We start from the raw sequence: 14,885 nt of genomic DNA, 5'->3' as shown, positions 1-14,885 counted from the left end.
TCTCTCTCTCTCTCTCTCTCACACACACACACACACACACACACACACACACACACACACACACACATACCCACCTCTCTCTCTCTCTCTCTCTCTCACACACACACACACACACACAATGCTGTATAAGATAACTTCTAATTATACATATTAGTATTATAATTATAATGAATAATTCAATGACATCAGGTAAATTGGAGGGATTTATCTGAACATTTCTGCTTACTGTAAATTCCCTGGCGGAAACAGGGGAAAGAGAAGAGACTAGAAAATCTGTGAGTAGCCTAATCATATTTCGGAAAGTAGACAGAGGGTGAAAATTCTCTAACCACAAACATTAATAAGGCAACCGTGCTGGTGTCATAATAACTGTCATATAAAGAATGACTTAATTACTGTAAACGTCTGCGTGCCTACACAAAATTAAAACGACACTATTTGTTTTTAGTCTTTTTTGTGTGGGTTAAAAGAGCAGCGAAAATGCGTCAAGAAAATAGAAAATGTTCCTACATATTTACTGGTAACATGTTTCATTTTTTTTTTTTTATGTCCGCTCAAGAGTTTATCAAAATGTTGCATAACATCATTCAACACGCTTTAATGTTGAACCCGCCTCATCTATCTGCGGCCAATGAAATGTATTGTTGCTAGTGCACTGTGTACCAATCCAGTCGCTCCATCTATAGACCTGAAGCAGTCGAGACCATAAACTCTTTATATACGGTCTGTGGTCACGACATGCAAGAGCGCGTTTCCTATGTTTACTAATTATCTTTTTATGTAGCGGACAGTTCTTACTATCAATTAAAGCAGCCGTTTCGGTATGTATTATTTTGTTGAATACTACAGTGACGAGATACGTAAGGAATGCTTTGTGCATGTTTGTAGGGCCTATAGTTTAATTGTTGAACTGTAGCAGTTAGCTTGTTTGTTAGGTTGTTTTGATTAAAATTCATTTATTTATTTGATTAAAAAGGTGGTTGGGGAGTTTTTTTTTTTTACCCCACACTAGGGGTAAAAGGCTCCTATAGGGGGATTATAGTGATATTGTGTTAACATTGCGACAATAGATATAGGGCAAAATTTGTCAACAAACTTTTTACACATTAAGATAATACTTACTCAAAATGGCAACGTCAGAAAAACATTTTCTGTTTATTTTGATCCCATTTGGCATTTCATAACATCTCAAGTATTCTATAAACAAATCAATCTCTATTGTAATTGGATCAGTGTTTTGAATGTGTTGTATAGGGCTGTTTACCCCAAATACTGTCCTTTCACATATTGGACAGTTATTGTAAAACTTTTGATTTAATCACCCTGAACAAAACTGAAAATGACAAATAAGTATTTTCTCTAAGAATACATTTGATAAATTTAGGAATTCACACTGGTTACATTTTTCAACATTTAAAAAATGATTAAATATGAGATAAACTTACCTCAAATTCAAACTTTAGACATTGCAGACAATAATTTCATGGATCTGGAATATTTTGCAGTTAATAGTGACAAACAGTTGTTAAGGAAAGTACTGTGGGTTTTTATGTTGCTGTTTAGTGCTTTGGAAGAAAAGAAAATCAGAAGTGACTTTTACCCTGTTGTACACTATATCTTACAATTAAAATGAACCAAGATTAATAAGTCCTGTAAAAGTATGGTTTATTGTTAGTAAATGTTAACTAATGTAGTTAAATTAATTTAACAAATACAAACTTATTGTAAAGTTCTACCAAAATGTTTTAGGCACAGTTTAAATTAATATGAATATTAACAAGAAATGCCACTGCTGTATCAAATAAAAATATTTACATTTTGTCCCCTTTCGTGTTCACTAGATATACACAATGGGGGAGCCACAGCAGGTCAGTGCTCTTCCCCCACCTCCCATGCAGTACATCAAGGAGTACATGGATGAAAATGTGCGAAAAGGACTGGCCCCCAAACCCCCTCCCCCTATTAGAGACAGTTACATGATGTTTGGTAATCATTTCCAATGTGATGACCTCATTATTCGGCCCTTGGAGAGCCAGGGCATTGAGCGCCTCCACCCTTTAAAGTTTGACCACAAGAGAGAGCTGAAGAAGCTAAACATGTCCATCCTGGTTAACTTTCTTGACCTTCTGGACATCCTTATCAAAAGCCCAGGCAGTATTAAGCGAGAGGAGAAGCTAGAGGACATGAAACTTCTTTTTGTCCACATGCATCACCTCATAAATGAGTACCGACCCCATCAAGCCAGGGAGACACTTCGCGTCATGATGGAGGTTCAGAAGAGACAGAGGCTAGAGACAGCGGAGCGTTTCCAGAAGCACCTGGAGAGAGTGGTGGAGATGATCCAGGGGTGTCTTGCTTCATTGCCTGATGATTTGCCACAACCAAACAGCTCCAGCGCAGGAGAGGCTGCATGCTCAGTTGGAATTTCTAGACTGAAAACCGAGCCTATAGATGTAGATGAGGCAGGAGTAAGCTGCATGGTTGCACAAACGGACAAAAATATGCCCTCTAAGTGGGACAAAGTGTGGGATAAGGATGCTGCAATGTGCAGTATTATTGATGAAATGACTTGAGCTGTCTAAGGAGTTTGTTTTGTATGTTTTTGTTGTTATTCAAGAAATGCAAGTTCATCAGCATTGTTACAAGAACTCTCCATAGGCAGTCCGCAAGCAGACAGTCATTGTAGAAAAAAATTTATGTATAAAAAGAGATCAATTGATCTTTTCATTTTAATGTATGGATTGCTGTGCTTTTTTATTTTGCCATATGAAAAAAACATAAAAAGACACATTTGAACCCACTCTACATTTTCCTTTCCAAGCTTTAGCTTGAGCCAGGCTTAATAGAATATTCTAGTGTAGCGGTGAGACAACTAAATAATGATAGTGAACAACCACATTTCTATTGCAATATGAGTTATTGCCAAAGAACTTACCCATAACCTGTTTTTCCTCATGTATAACTATGGAACAGTTGTGTCATGTGATTTAACCATTCTCATTGTCACTTTTATATCACGTTGAATGGTTGGAGGTAATGCTCACTTTATGCAACCTTTACTGCACTTATGCAATTTTGTGTAAGTGCACTTTAGTCTTATTAGAAACACACATTTTAACCAAATAGAGACTTGTATCCTTTGTCCATATGCCAATAAGGTAAATATTCACAATGCCTCTGTTTTCTAATGCTATCTTAACATGCTGTTTCCTTGTCCATTAAGTTAATTAATGCCATTGACATACAGTAAATGAGCTTTCATACAAAATGTACAATGTCCAAATATTAAGAAAAAATTTGCAAAAGTGCAGAGTTCCTATTCTTGAAAACGCGTGTCTGGGAAAGAGTTACACAATGTTATTTTAATTTGTGATATAATCTTATGGCTTGGTCAAGGTTATTAGTGGTCACAGACCTATAATGCTGAATTCAGTTAAAACCCTGCATGTATGTAATATCTAAAGGAAAACCTCTTATGCAAATACTGAAATACACAAAAAATGCAAGCTTGGAACCGCTCAAATTATGCTATCACGAATATCAATAATTAAAGGACAATCATTAATGGACTAAATCGCCCCTGAACGCATACTATAAGCGCAGAACACAATAAGCTTTGTGCAAAATTGCCTAGTTTAGTTGTAGTTGAGATAAAGTGTTATGAAACGCACCGTTCGTTGTTTCACAACAGGGTGGGAACGTGGAGCGATGAGCCAATAGAAAGCCTCAGCACGCGTCACATGGTTTTTATTTATGCAATATAATGGTGCCAGAAGCGAACCAAGTGTTATCAAATACATGACAAGCGCAAGCGAAAGATGTTGGTCCTGCGAGCAGAATTTAAAAACAAGAAAAATTAGATCCGTTCTTTAAATCAGACCTTCCTTTTGTCTTTACACGGCGTTGATTGAGTTCGGAGGAGTCAGCAAAGCTACCGTGATCTGTCTGAAGCGGAGTGAACCAACTCATCATGCCCAGAAAAGGAAAACGTTACTCATACAACAAAGACTGAGATATGATTGACAACGGATAGCTATAAATATTAAATCCATCGTCAGGTATAAAAGTAAATTGTCCTATAAGTATACTCTTGGCCAGCGTACCTGGCACAATTTCGCAGGAACTGCCATCGGGAGCTTATAAAAGGAGTGCTCACGAAATTAAACCTGCCGCGTAATGTTAAATACTCTTGTAATTTGACTCTTAATCATGCAATTTGTCATGGACAACATTTGAGCCCTTTAACTTTTGACCAGCTGTGCAACGTTCAGGAAGAATGTACCACCGGATGAAAAATAACTCGGGCATGGATCTGCTGGAGTGTCCGATCTGCCTGTTCCTCATGTGCGAGCCGATGACCACGAGCTGCGGTCACTCGTTCTGCAGGAGATGCATGGGGTCTTTACTGCCCTCACGATGCCCCACGTGCAAAGAAAGTTTAAAACAGAGGGATGCAAAGAACATAAAAAATAACGTTTTACTCTTCAGCATCATTGAGAAATGTTGCCCCGAAGAGACCAAGATGAAGTGTCACATTCAGGAGAAGCTGAAAACGAGCGAGTTTATGGAAGCGCTGCGTATTGCGGATGAAGGGATAGAGATGGGTAAGTCGTAGGGAAGAGCATGACTGTTGATGAAAACCCGGTTTAGGAGGGGGGAAATAACCTTATGCAACCACCATAATGTCGTCACGAAAAATATACATTGTGCAACATGGGTGCATATGTCTCTCGTTTCTGTTATGCAAGCTGAACCTGCTTAAGCTCAGACCATGGCTTTGTTCGAAAAACCCTAGCTCCCTAATTAGACTGCATTTTGGGGCATTACGCGCTTTTGACGCCCTAAAAAGCTGCCTAATGTGGCAGCTTTCTAGGTTTTGACACAGCCTACACAAAAAAGAACAAAAGAATGAATATATATATATATATATATATATATATATATATATATATATATATATATATATATATATATATATATATATATTAGCCTATTTGTAGGATTTATGCATTTCGATTTCATAAAATTCCATCAAATGAAATTGTTTAACTTTGTAACAAAATTACATGAAATAAACTTAACATATTTAGTTATTTTTTTATTTTGTTAAAAATGGCTCAATTAAATTTGATTGGATTTTGTTAAAATGAAAAAATAATAACCCATCTTGTTCTTCCTGTACAGGATATTTATATCTCATAATAATCATTTGCTCTTGACTTTTATAAGATGTATATCAGGGATGCAATCTACTCACAAACTCATTTTTTTATTTTTTTATTCTCTCATCATTTACTCACTTGCGGAACACAAACAATTTCAGCTCTGTAGATCCATACAATGCAAGTGAATGGGTACCAAAATATTGAAGCTCAAAAAATCCACATAAAGGCAGCATAAAGTAATCCATTCTTTACTCCAGACTCCAGTGGTGAAATACATTTCTTCAGAAGTGATATGATTGGTTGGGGTGAGAAACAGATCAATATTTAAATCCTTTTTTACTATAAATTGTCCTTCCTGCCCAGTAGGAGGCAACAAACAAAATAATAATGTGAAAGTGGAGATTTAGGCTGCGTACGAAACCAAAAGTAGTCGACTTGTTGACTTGCTGCCCTGTCAGTGGCTCAACAGACAGCATTTGTGTACAAAGGTACCTCCAGAAAATGGTTTCGGACAGGCTCTTGAGGCAGCATAACATCACATTATTGCTAGGATACCAGCAACTAATTTTTGCTATCTGGTGTCCATTAAAGGTAATGCGTCTGCATCATTTAGTCCAACCGAACCACAATGGTCAAATAATCTAGAACAGTGGTTCTCATCCCCCTACCTGGAACCCCCCAACACTACACATTTTGGATATCTCCCTAATCAAACACAACTGATTCAACTCATCAGCTTGTTAGTGGAGACTCCAAGACCTGAACTGAGTGTGTCAGAAAAGGGAGATAGACAAAATGTGCAATGTTGGGAGGTCTCCAGGAACTGGTTGGAGAACCACTGATCTAAAACAAAATCAAGAGAGTTTTGGCAATAACCAAGTGTATATTTATTAACTACAATAATGAATCACACACAGGACCGGGCACACAGGAGTGTAGTTTTTCATAGGCAGCGAAGGATACATCTATTCTGCCTTCCAAAATTAATCAGATGAATGTATCTCAGTAGACAGGAAGTGACACAAAGATTGGATTCCGATGTGCCTTGATTCCATCCTACCTACATATACAGACTCTGAAGGAAGCATTTTCCTGTTTTTGAATGCAGCATTATAGTAAAAATCAACTTAAAAATGTATCAGTTTCTATCCGCTTCTGCCTTAATGTGCTTCTGGAGCTTACAAATTTTGGGACCCATTCAATGCAAATGCAAGTGTATTGTGAGGACCTGCATTACTGAAATATTCTTCTAAAAATCTTTGTCTTTGTTCAGCAGAAGAAAGAAAGTCAGACACATCATGATGGCATGAGGGTGAGTAAATGATGAGAGCATTTATGGTGGAACGATCCCTTTAAATACAACAAAAACGTTTTAATTACAACAAAAAGATAATACCTGAAACTCGTGAGTTTGCATCCATGGTTTATGTTTCAGTTCGTTTTAGTCCTCGAAACTGATTGGATATGTGGCATTCCAAGAGTTTTGTTTTATAAAAAAAATAAAAAAATAAATAAATAAATAAATATATACAGTGAGGGAAAAAAGTATTTGATCGCCTGCTGATTTTGTACGTTTGCCCACTGACTAAGAAATGATCAGTCTATCATATTAATGGTAGGTTAATTTGAACAGTGAGAGACAGAATAAAAACAAAATAAATCCAGAAATATGTTATAAATTGAATTGCATTTTAATGAGGGAAATAAGTATTCGACCCCCTCTTAATCAGAGAATTCTGGCTCCCAGATGTCTTTTATACAAGTAACGAGCTGAGATTAGGAACACACTCTTAAAGGGAGTGCTCCTAATCTCAGTTTGTTACCTGTATAAAAGACACCTGTTCACAGAAGCAATCAATCAATCAGATTTCAAACTCTCCACCATGTCCAAGACCAAAGAGCTGTCTAAGGATATCAGGGACAAGATTGTAGATCTGCACAAGGCTGGAATGGGCTACAAGACCATCGCCAAGCAGCTTGGTGAGAAGGTGACAACAGTTGGTGTGATTATTCACAAATGGAAGAAACACAAAAGAACTGTCAATTTCCCTCTGTCTGGGGCTCCATGCAAGATCTCACCATGTGGAGTTGCAGTGATCATGAGAACGGTGAGGAATCAGAACTACAAGGGAGGATCTTGTCAATGATCTCAAGGCAGCTGGGACCATAGTCACCAAGAAAACAATTGGTAACACTACGCCATGAAGGACTGAAATCCTGCAGCGCCCGCAAGGTCCCCCTACTCAAGAAAGCACATGTACAGGCCCGTCTGAAGTTTGCCAATGAACATCTGAATGATTCAGAGGAGAACTGGGTGAAAGTGTTGTGGTCAGATGAGACCAAAATCGAGCTCTTTGGCATCAACTCAACTCGCCGTGTTTGGAGGAGGAGGAATGCTGCCTATGACCCCAAGAACACCATGGAAACATTATGCTTTGGGGGTGTTTTTCTACTAAGGGGACAGGACAACTTCACCGCATCAAAGAGACGATGGACGGGGCCATGTACAGTCAAATCTTGGGTGAGAATCTCCTTCCCTCAGCAAGAGCATTGAAAATGGGTCGTGGATGGGTATTCCAGCATGACAATGACCCAAAACACACGGCCAAGGCAACAAAGGAGTGGCTCAAGAAGAAGCACATTAAGGTCCTGGAGTGGCCTCAAGGGTTTTACCACTAAGTACTACGTCATGTTTTGCAGAGGGGTCGAATACTTATTTCCCTCATTAAAATGCAGTTCAATTAATAACATTTTTGACATGTGTTTTTCTGGATTTTGTTGTTGTTATTCTGTCTCTCACTGTTCAAATTTACTTACCATTAAAACTATTGACTGATCATTTGTTTGTCAGTGTGCAAACGTACAATATCAGCAGGGGATCAAATACCTTTTCCCTCGCTGTATATATATATATATATATATATATACAGTATATGTGTGTAAATATATAATTTCTTTTTTTGTGGGGTTTCAAGAGTGCTGATCATGTGACGTCACTGTATGATGGCATGTTTTTGACCAAAATTCCATATGCTTTTAATGTGCTGTGCTCTGGGATGCGACAAAGCTGGCAAATTATTTGTTTCCATTTATAAATCTTGATAAAGTGGTACTACTGTTTACTGACCAGAGCCAAAAAATATTTATGCCTTTCAAGTGACATGGCTTCATTTAGTCAAAGTCAAGCAGGGATGAAGGGGAGAACATGGATTAAACACTTGTTTTTTGCAACTTTATTTTGACCTGTCAGTTTTCTGTGCACATGTCTTATTTATGTTTATAACATAATCGAGTTGGAAACAAATAAGCTGGAATTGCATATAGGATGATGTTTAATTCATACATTAAAGGTATGATTGTAACACATAGTAATACATTAAAAAAGATCTGTAATATCAATATATAGCATATCTTTAATGTGTATTTAATGAACAAAACATCATATGATTATGTAGCACAGACATTATTTACATTACCAGACGAAAATGTAAACATATTATTCATATTTACTAATATGCCTCTGTTGCAACCAGCTCTTTTTTTATATATGGGAGCATCATTGGAGTTTTGTAGTATTTTGACCAAATCAAACCAGAAAACAACAAAGACATTTGTAACTTCTAAATGAGAAATGTTTACGGTGATGTACCTGTAGGTGTGTGCACTGCCGGTCACACATCAAACTCACTGGCTTACAGACATGAATTGTGGATGAATATAAAATATATTTAAATGTCAGCAAAAGTTTCAAATTTGGCAATATTTGTGCTGACTTCAGACCTGTATACACTTTCCAGGGATTTGGCATGGATCAAAAGCAATTTTTTTTTAACGTTTTTCTCAATCTCGTATCACAGGTGTTTTTTTATTTCACTGCCATTGCTTCCTCCCACTGTGGCAGCTGCATGGAAAATGTTGTATGAAACTGAAACTGGTGAATATAGTCCAACAACACTTGGACGCTTCATTCAGTAACCATTTCTGGAAATTTTAAATTTACTCCAGTAGGTGGTGACAAATGAGTGTCTTTTAGATTATGAGGGAATAATTCCATCATTAGCCACTTTTCCAACATCAGGTAGAACGGTTCTGTGCAAAATTAGTACCAGATCCAGTAGCATTTCTGCTTGAACATAATTCGGTATGCTATGATTAAAAACCGTTCCCAGCCCATATTTCTCAGCACAGTCTTTGTGATCCACCTACTCATGTACCAGTAGGAGAGTTGATTTGCTTGTTAAAGAAAATGTCTCGGTTACGTACGTAACCTCGGTTCCCTGAGATGAAGGGAACGAGACATTGCTTTTGCTAAAGCATATAGGGAGTGTCCTTCCACACAACCTAGTTGAAACCTCTCTACAGTAACACCAATATTCTAATATTGGCTATGGTGTTTGAGCCCCGCCCTTTTAGGCACAAAGCTGTTCACTATAAAAGCAGAGCAACACCATTCCTCAGAATTTTCTGACCGAGTGACAAGGAGTACATAAGAACTCTTGAGTCTTGTAGTGCAGCCAGCATTCACAATATCTCATTCCCTTCATCTTCGGGAACCGAAGTTATGTATATAACCGAGACGTTCCCTACCAACTCAGTGCACTTGACATTGTGCTTGCTAATGCATATGAGAAACAGAATCTACACACACTACATGACATAACCTTCCAGAGAGGAAACATGATGCCGCAGTCCCGCGGGACAGCGGCCGACATGATTATGCCACAAGTGAGTGACCCTCATGTTGGGCCAGGAGGGGAGAACTCAGAATGAATTTATGAACTATAGGTCATATAGTATGAATTAACCTCTTCACAAACCCAGTCGGGAAGTGTTTATATATAATGAAAACGGTTGTAACTTCATGGTAAATTACAATGGCCTGAATGCAGTCGGTTTCTGAAATATGATGGGGAGCCCATACTCAAAGGGAGGGGCATAAGTATATGTTTGGCAAACGTAATGGCAAGTGCTCTAAACAGAGAGGACTTGTGAAGAGAGAGATGTTACATCTAGGTTGTAAAACCTTGCGAATGTGTATTTAGAAGACCATCCTACTACAAAACACATCTGGTAAAGACACACCTTTCGTCCATGGCCATGCCATGAGGCCATGCCTCTAGTTAAGTGTGCTTTAAAACCAATTGGGCAAATCTTACCCTGACTCGTAAGCCAGGGCAACTGCATCAACGATCCAGTGAGAAAGTCTTTGCTTGGAGATGGACATTCCTTTTGTGCGTCCTCCATAGCACACAAAGAGCTGATCAGACTGACTGAACTGGCGGGTGCGCTCAACCTGTGCGTGTAGCGCCTGCACAGGGTATAAAAAAATTAAATAATTGTTCCTTATCCAAATTACATGGAGGAGGGAAGAATGCTTGAAGGTGAACCACCTGCCTCTGAAGGGCGTGTTTCGAACTTTAGGCACATAGCTTTTTCTGGGTTTGATAGTGGCTTTTGAAAGACCAGGGCCAAACTCCAGACATGAATTTTCAAGTGATATTGTCAAGTGTAAGTCACCAAACTATTTTACTGAGGCCAGAGCCAGCAGTAGTTCAGACATAATGGAGAGCATGCACAAATCAACAGAGTCCAAAGGCTCGGAGGGAGGCACAGTGAGCACTTTAGGACCAAAGTGAGGTCCCAAGTTGGGACTGTAGCCGGCCAGGTGGATTTAATCATCTTGCTCCTCTAAGGACCTTATTATTAAGTCATGTTTGCCTATAGTGTTGCCGGCTTCAGGTGTGTGATATGCAGATATTGTAGCCACATAAACTTTGAGTGAGTCCTGCGGCTAATCGCTCTTGAAGAAATATGAGACCTGGAGCACCGCCATCACATGGAGTGCTAAACCAGCTTGGCCCGCTGCCGAGTATGCTTTTCCAGCCAATGCGGACATCAGTCGACAGGGCTTGGAAGGATGAATAACAGCTGTAAAACCCTTTTTGGGTTTGACAATTTGGATCTAGCCTTTCGCAAGGAGGTTGTGTATTTTGGCTCGTAACACTGGCACATCTTCTGACGAAACCGTGAACGCTGTTGAAAGGGGGGGCAGACATACAAATTGGATCGTATACCCATGTTTGATCATTTTTGCGCCCAATCTAAAATACCTATAAGGGCTGGTCACACATACACGTAACTGGACATAGGGCAATTTGGTTTGTTCATTGTATGATATAATGTGCTGCTCGCCAGTGGGAAGTGGCTGTGCACAATATGTGGGCTTTGAAGAGGAAAAGAGCTCTGTATTGAGAATGTGTGAGCGATTCGTGCATGTGCAATGAGTGCTGAATTCCTTTTTGCATTTATTGCATTTTTATTGAGCTTGGCTTGAAAGACCTGGAGCACCGCCATCGCATGGAGTGCTGAACCAGCTTGGCCCGCTGCCGAGTATGCTCTTCCAGCCAGTGCGGACATCAGTCGACAGGACTTGGAAGGATGAATGGGGCGTGATTTCCACGCCCTGCTACTCGCTGGGCAGATGTGTGCCGCAACTGCCTCCTCCACGGGGGGTAGTTGGGCATAACCATTTTCTTCCCCGTGATCGACATTAGAGAGGATATAATAGCTGCATAGGCGAGCTGAATAGGGCGCGCATCAGGATTTTGACAGTTTGTTATGAACTTCAGGGAAGAACGGGGCAGATCTACAAGACGCTTGACGGCATCCTGACTGCAGGAACCATTCATCAAGGCAAAATTGTGCATTACTTTCCTTCTTGTGTAACCAAGGGTCCGATGGCATAACCTTGTTTTGTATTGGCAACAGCCCTGGTAAGTTCTTGTTACCTGTTAAAGTGCACATATACAGTATAAGCGGCATAGATACAATTTGCATTTCTGTCCATGTCTTCTCTCATGGAATGTTGGATTTCCAGTCACCGTCACACCCCTTTGTAGTTTCATTTTGTTTATTTATAACTCCAGCTCATCCACCTCTTCTTTTGTTTATCTTGTAGCAGGTGAAGGCCCTTGAGTTTAGGGTGATCCAAACACATGTGTTTAGGTGAGACACGTCGCTGTTTACATCTGGTCGCTTGTATGCTTCTCCTGTGAACACTTGTGTTTGGATTTGGAGGGGAGGGTCTCTGTTTCATGACAACATAAATCGATCACTATGTCAGTGTGTTACTGCATGATATTAAAGCACAACAATGTCAGAAAACACAAAGAAATCACGAAAGAAATGGAGTGCTGTTTTTCCCAGTTGTGGTTGAAATTTAATGGAAGCACAAATGCAACATGTAAAACAGCATTATCCATTATTTTAGTGGATTACCTGTATTAAAGAAGCATCAGGTGTTCATGCTTCTCATCTGTGTTGATATCAGACACACTAAAGAAGATCTATGCAGCTCTCTGTATCTGTCTGCTTTTTAAAATTTTCTGATCGTACAGTTATTTCCTTTTAAAGCCGCTTTTAACTGGCAAATTATGAACTCGTGTTTTAGTGCAGCAGTTGATTGACAGGTGAGGGGTGGTGCTTCACTGCTGCCAGGATGCATACAGGAAGGATGTGCCAATTCGTTGCATTCATCAGTAGTTTTGGAGAAGGACTCGTGTGATAGGCATGTTGAATTAAGCTCTGTGGCAGGACGCTGAGAGGGTGACTGCACCAGATTAACCCCTTAGGTATCGAAATTTGGTACCGAACAACAAGACATTTTTTGATACTTGATAGTTTATAGGCATTTCGGTGGGTGCCTAAAATGACCCAGTTTCAGATCACCGAAACGCATCTTAATACCAGGTGCAAACAGGGTCATAATGTCAGAAATATTAAATCAGATCACTTTACTGTCACTCCACCATATACACAAGTGTAATAATGATTGAAAAACTTGTGTTTTGTGCAGGGGTTTCAGTAGGGCTGGTGTGATACAATCACTTATCAGTGTTGTATCGATAATTTAGATCCTTGTATCAGTATTGTTATTGATTTATTTTCGTATTCATATTAAGTTCTACAGAAAGCACAAACTCGGAAACCAGTGTTTCTCAGTGCAGTCAGAGTCGCTTCAATGAAGCATAAGATGGATTGAAACTGCTCATGTAGATTCACTCTTGCTATCACGGATATGCCAGGACTCTGTCATGCATTTGCTGAGGTTTCAGTTGAATATTACCTGTTTATCTCTATCTGTTTATATTTCTGTAGCCCCTGATGATGTGAGCCTAAAAGTGTGGCGGGCCGAGGCCTGCATGGGCCTCCGTCGCTTTTCTGATGCCCTCTGTGATTTGGATGTCCTCTGCTGTGTGCGACCCAACTGGACAGAGGTAAGGGCCATCTATTTGCTGGCTATGTGTTTTCTGGCAGTGCTTATTTATATGTCTAGGAAGGACAAGGCCTTTGCCTTGCATTCAGTCATGCTTAAAATCTGTATAGGTTTCACTTCTGGTCCTAGGGTCATTGTTTACATTTCCTGTTATGTACTTTGTAAACATGCGTCATGTTTCTTTTTTCTTCTTTGTAGGGTTTCTTTCGTAAAGGGAATGTGCTTCTTGAAATGGGCAGAAAGACTGATGCCCTCATCCAATTCTACCATTGCCTGAAACAGCAGCCTGACTTTGCTCCTGCTAAAACCCAGATTAAGAAGGTGGGTCTTATGGTGCCAAAAAGAAGAAAGAATGGGTATGACAGAATTTAGAACAAAATCTGGTCTAATAAAATGGAGATGTTTGTAAGTTTGCAGTGTTGGTCGAAACAGCTTGCTTGCACGAACTTACAAGAAAACTTTGTACTGTCTGTTAAAAACTTCTTATTACCATTGGTCCATGTCATGTAACCCTGTGCCTCATCTATTTAGATGCTGACATATTACACCTTTTAATGTCATATTAGTTAATCATGTATTGATAAACATTTTTAGAGGACAATGCTTTATGTACGTACTTTGAATGATTCAAAAAATCAATTTATGGAACATGTTTTGCTTAAATAACATGAATTAATAGCTTTAAATAATGGATAATACTACAGTATTTACATAATTCATTGATTCATATGCAGATCTTTGAAGCAGAGGGCATGGCTGTACCAGAAGAGGTTCCACAAGTCTTGCGTGTGGTGGCTGAGTGCATGAAAGACCCCTGTCCTATCTCCAGCTCTGTAGGCCCCTCATGCACAGATGGTCAGCTCTTCCCCCACAACAATGCTGAAGGTCAAACTAACTCTGACCAGGTGAGATGTACTTACTGCACTAAAGCTATTGTGTATTTGATATTTTAACACGCTTTTAAAATGTAACATTTGTAATGTGCGCTATGTTGAAAAATTGTGTGATACGATGAGAACTCCTTCCTAGAGTTTATCTGACGCAGTTCCTCAGAAAGATTTCAGAAATTGTTTGCTCTCTCTGCCTCTATCCTGCTCTGCCTCAGAAAGCAGCTAAAATGATGCATGACTCCAACGGCGAGTGCTGTCTGAGTCTGTGTCAAGCAGTGTCCTTCCACCCTACTGCTGAAGAAGATGAGGAACTGATGACGAAGGAGGAGAAACAGAGCAGAGGTGAAGATATTATATCATTCACAACTAACTCATGAAAACAAATGCAATGCATTCACATATATTTATGCAACTTGTGTTGTCAGTGTTATTTTGCGCTAAGAATATTTCTGTATCAAATACAAGAGATAATGTATCCTCAGCTGGTCGTAAAAATTGAATAGAAAATAAAGTAGATATATAGAATACACAACAAGACTATATAAATATATACAG

The 14,885-nt window shown here is 39.2% G+C and overlaps 2 protein-coding genes across 2 annotated transcripts in view; both read left to right on the top strand.

Moving 5' to 3' along the window:
- Nucleotides 1–697: 697 nt before the first annotated feature.
- med7 (mediator complex subunit 7) lies at nt 698–3,122 on the top strand. Its single transcript, XM_052150156.1, has 2 exons — nt 698–821; nt 1,842–3,122. The coding sequence occupies exon 2, from the start codon at nt 1,851–1,853 to the stop codon at nt 2,571–2,573; it is 723 nt and encodes a 240-aa protein (XP_052006116.1). The 5' UTR covers nt 698–821; nt 1,842–1,850; the 3' UTR covers nt 2,574–3,122.
- Nucleotides 3,123–3,779: 657 nt separating this feature from the next.
- LOC127659385 (LON peptidase N-terminal domain and RING finger protein 1-like) overlaps nt 3,780–14,885 on the top strand; it is a 29,038-nt gene continuing 17,932 nt past the window's right edge. The window contains exons 1-5 of the mRNA XM_052149175.1: nt 3,780–4,604; nt 13,323–13,441; nt 13,639–13,761; nt 14,175–14,345; nt 14,546–14,672. Coding sequence (XP_052005135.1) covers nt 4,277–4,604; nt 13,323–13,441; nt 13,639–13,761; nt 14,175–14,345; nt 14,546–14,672 — 868 coding nt within the window. The 5' untranslated portion in view covers nt 3,780–4,276. The remainder of the gene's footprint in view (nt 4,605–13,322; nt 13,442–13,638; nt 13,762–14,174; nt 14,346–14,545; nt 14,673–14,885) is intronic.

Source organism: Xyrauchen texanus, chromosome 19 (assembly GCF_025860055.1).
Source record: "Xyrauchen texanus isolate HMW12.3.18 chromosome 19, RBS_HiC_50CHRs, whole genome shotgun sequence".
NCBI lineage: Eukaryota > Metazoa > Chordata > Actinopteri > Cypriniformes > Catostomidae > Xyrauchen > Xyrauchen texanus.
This window is presented reverse-complemented; position numbering and strand designations above follow the sequence as displayed.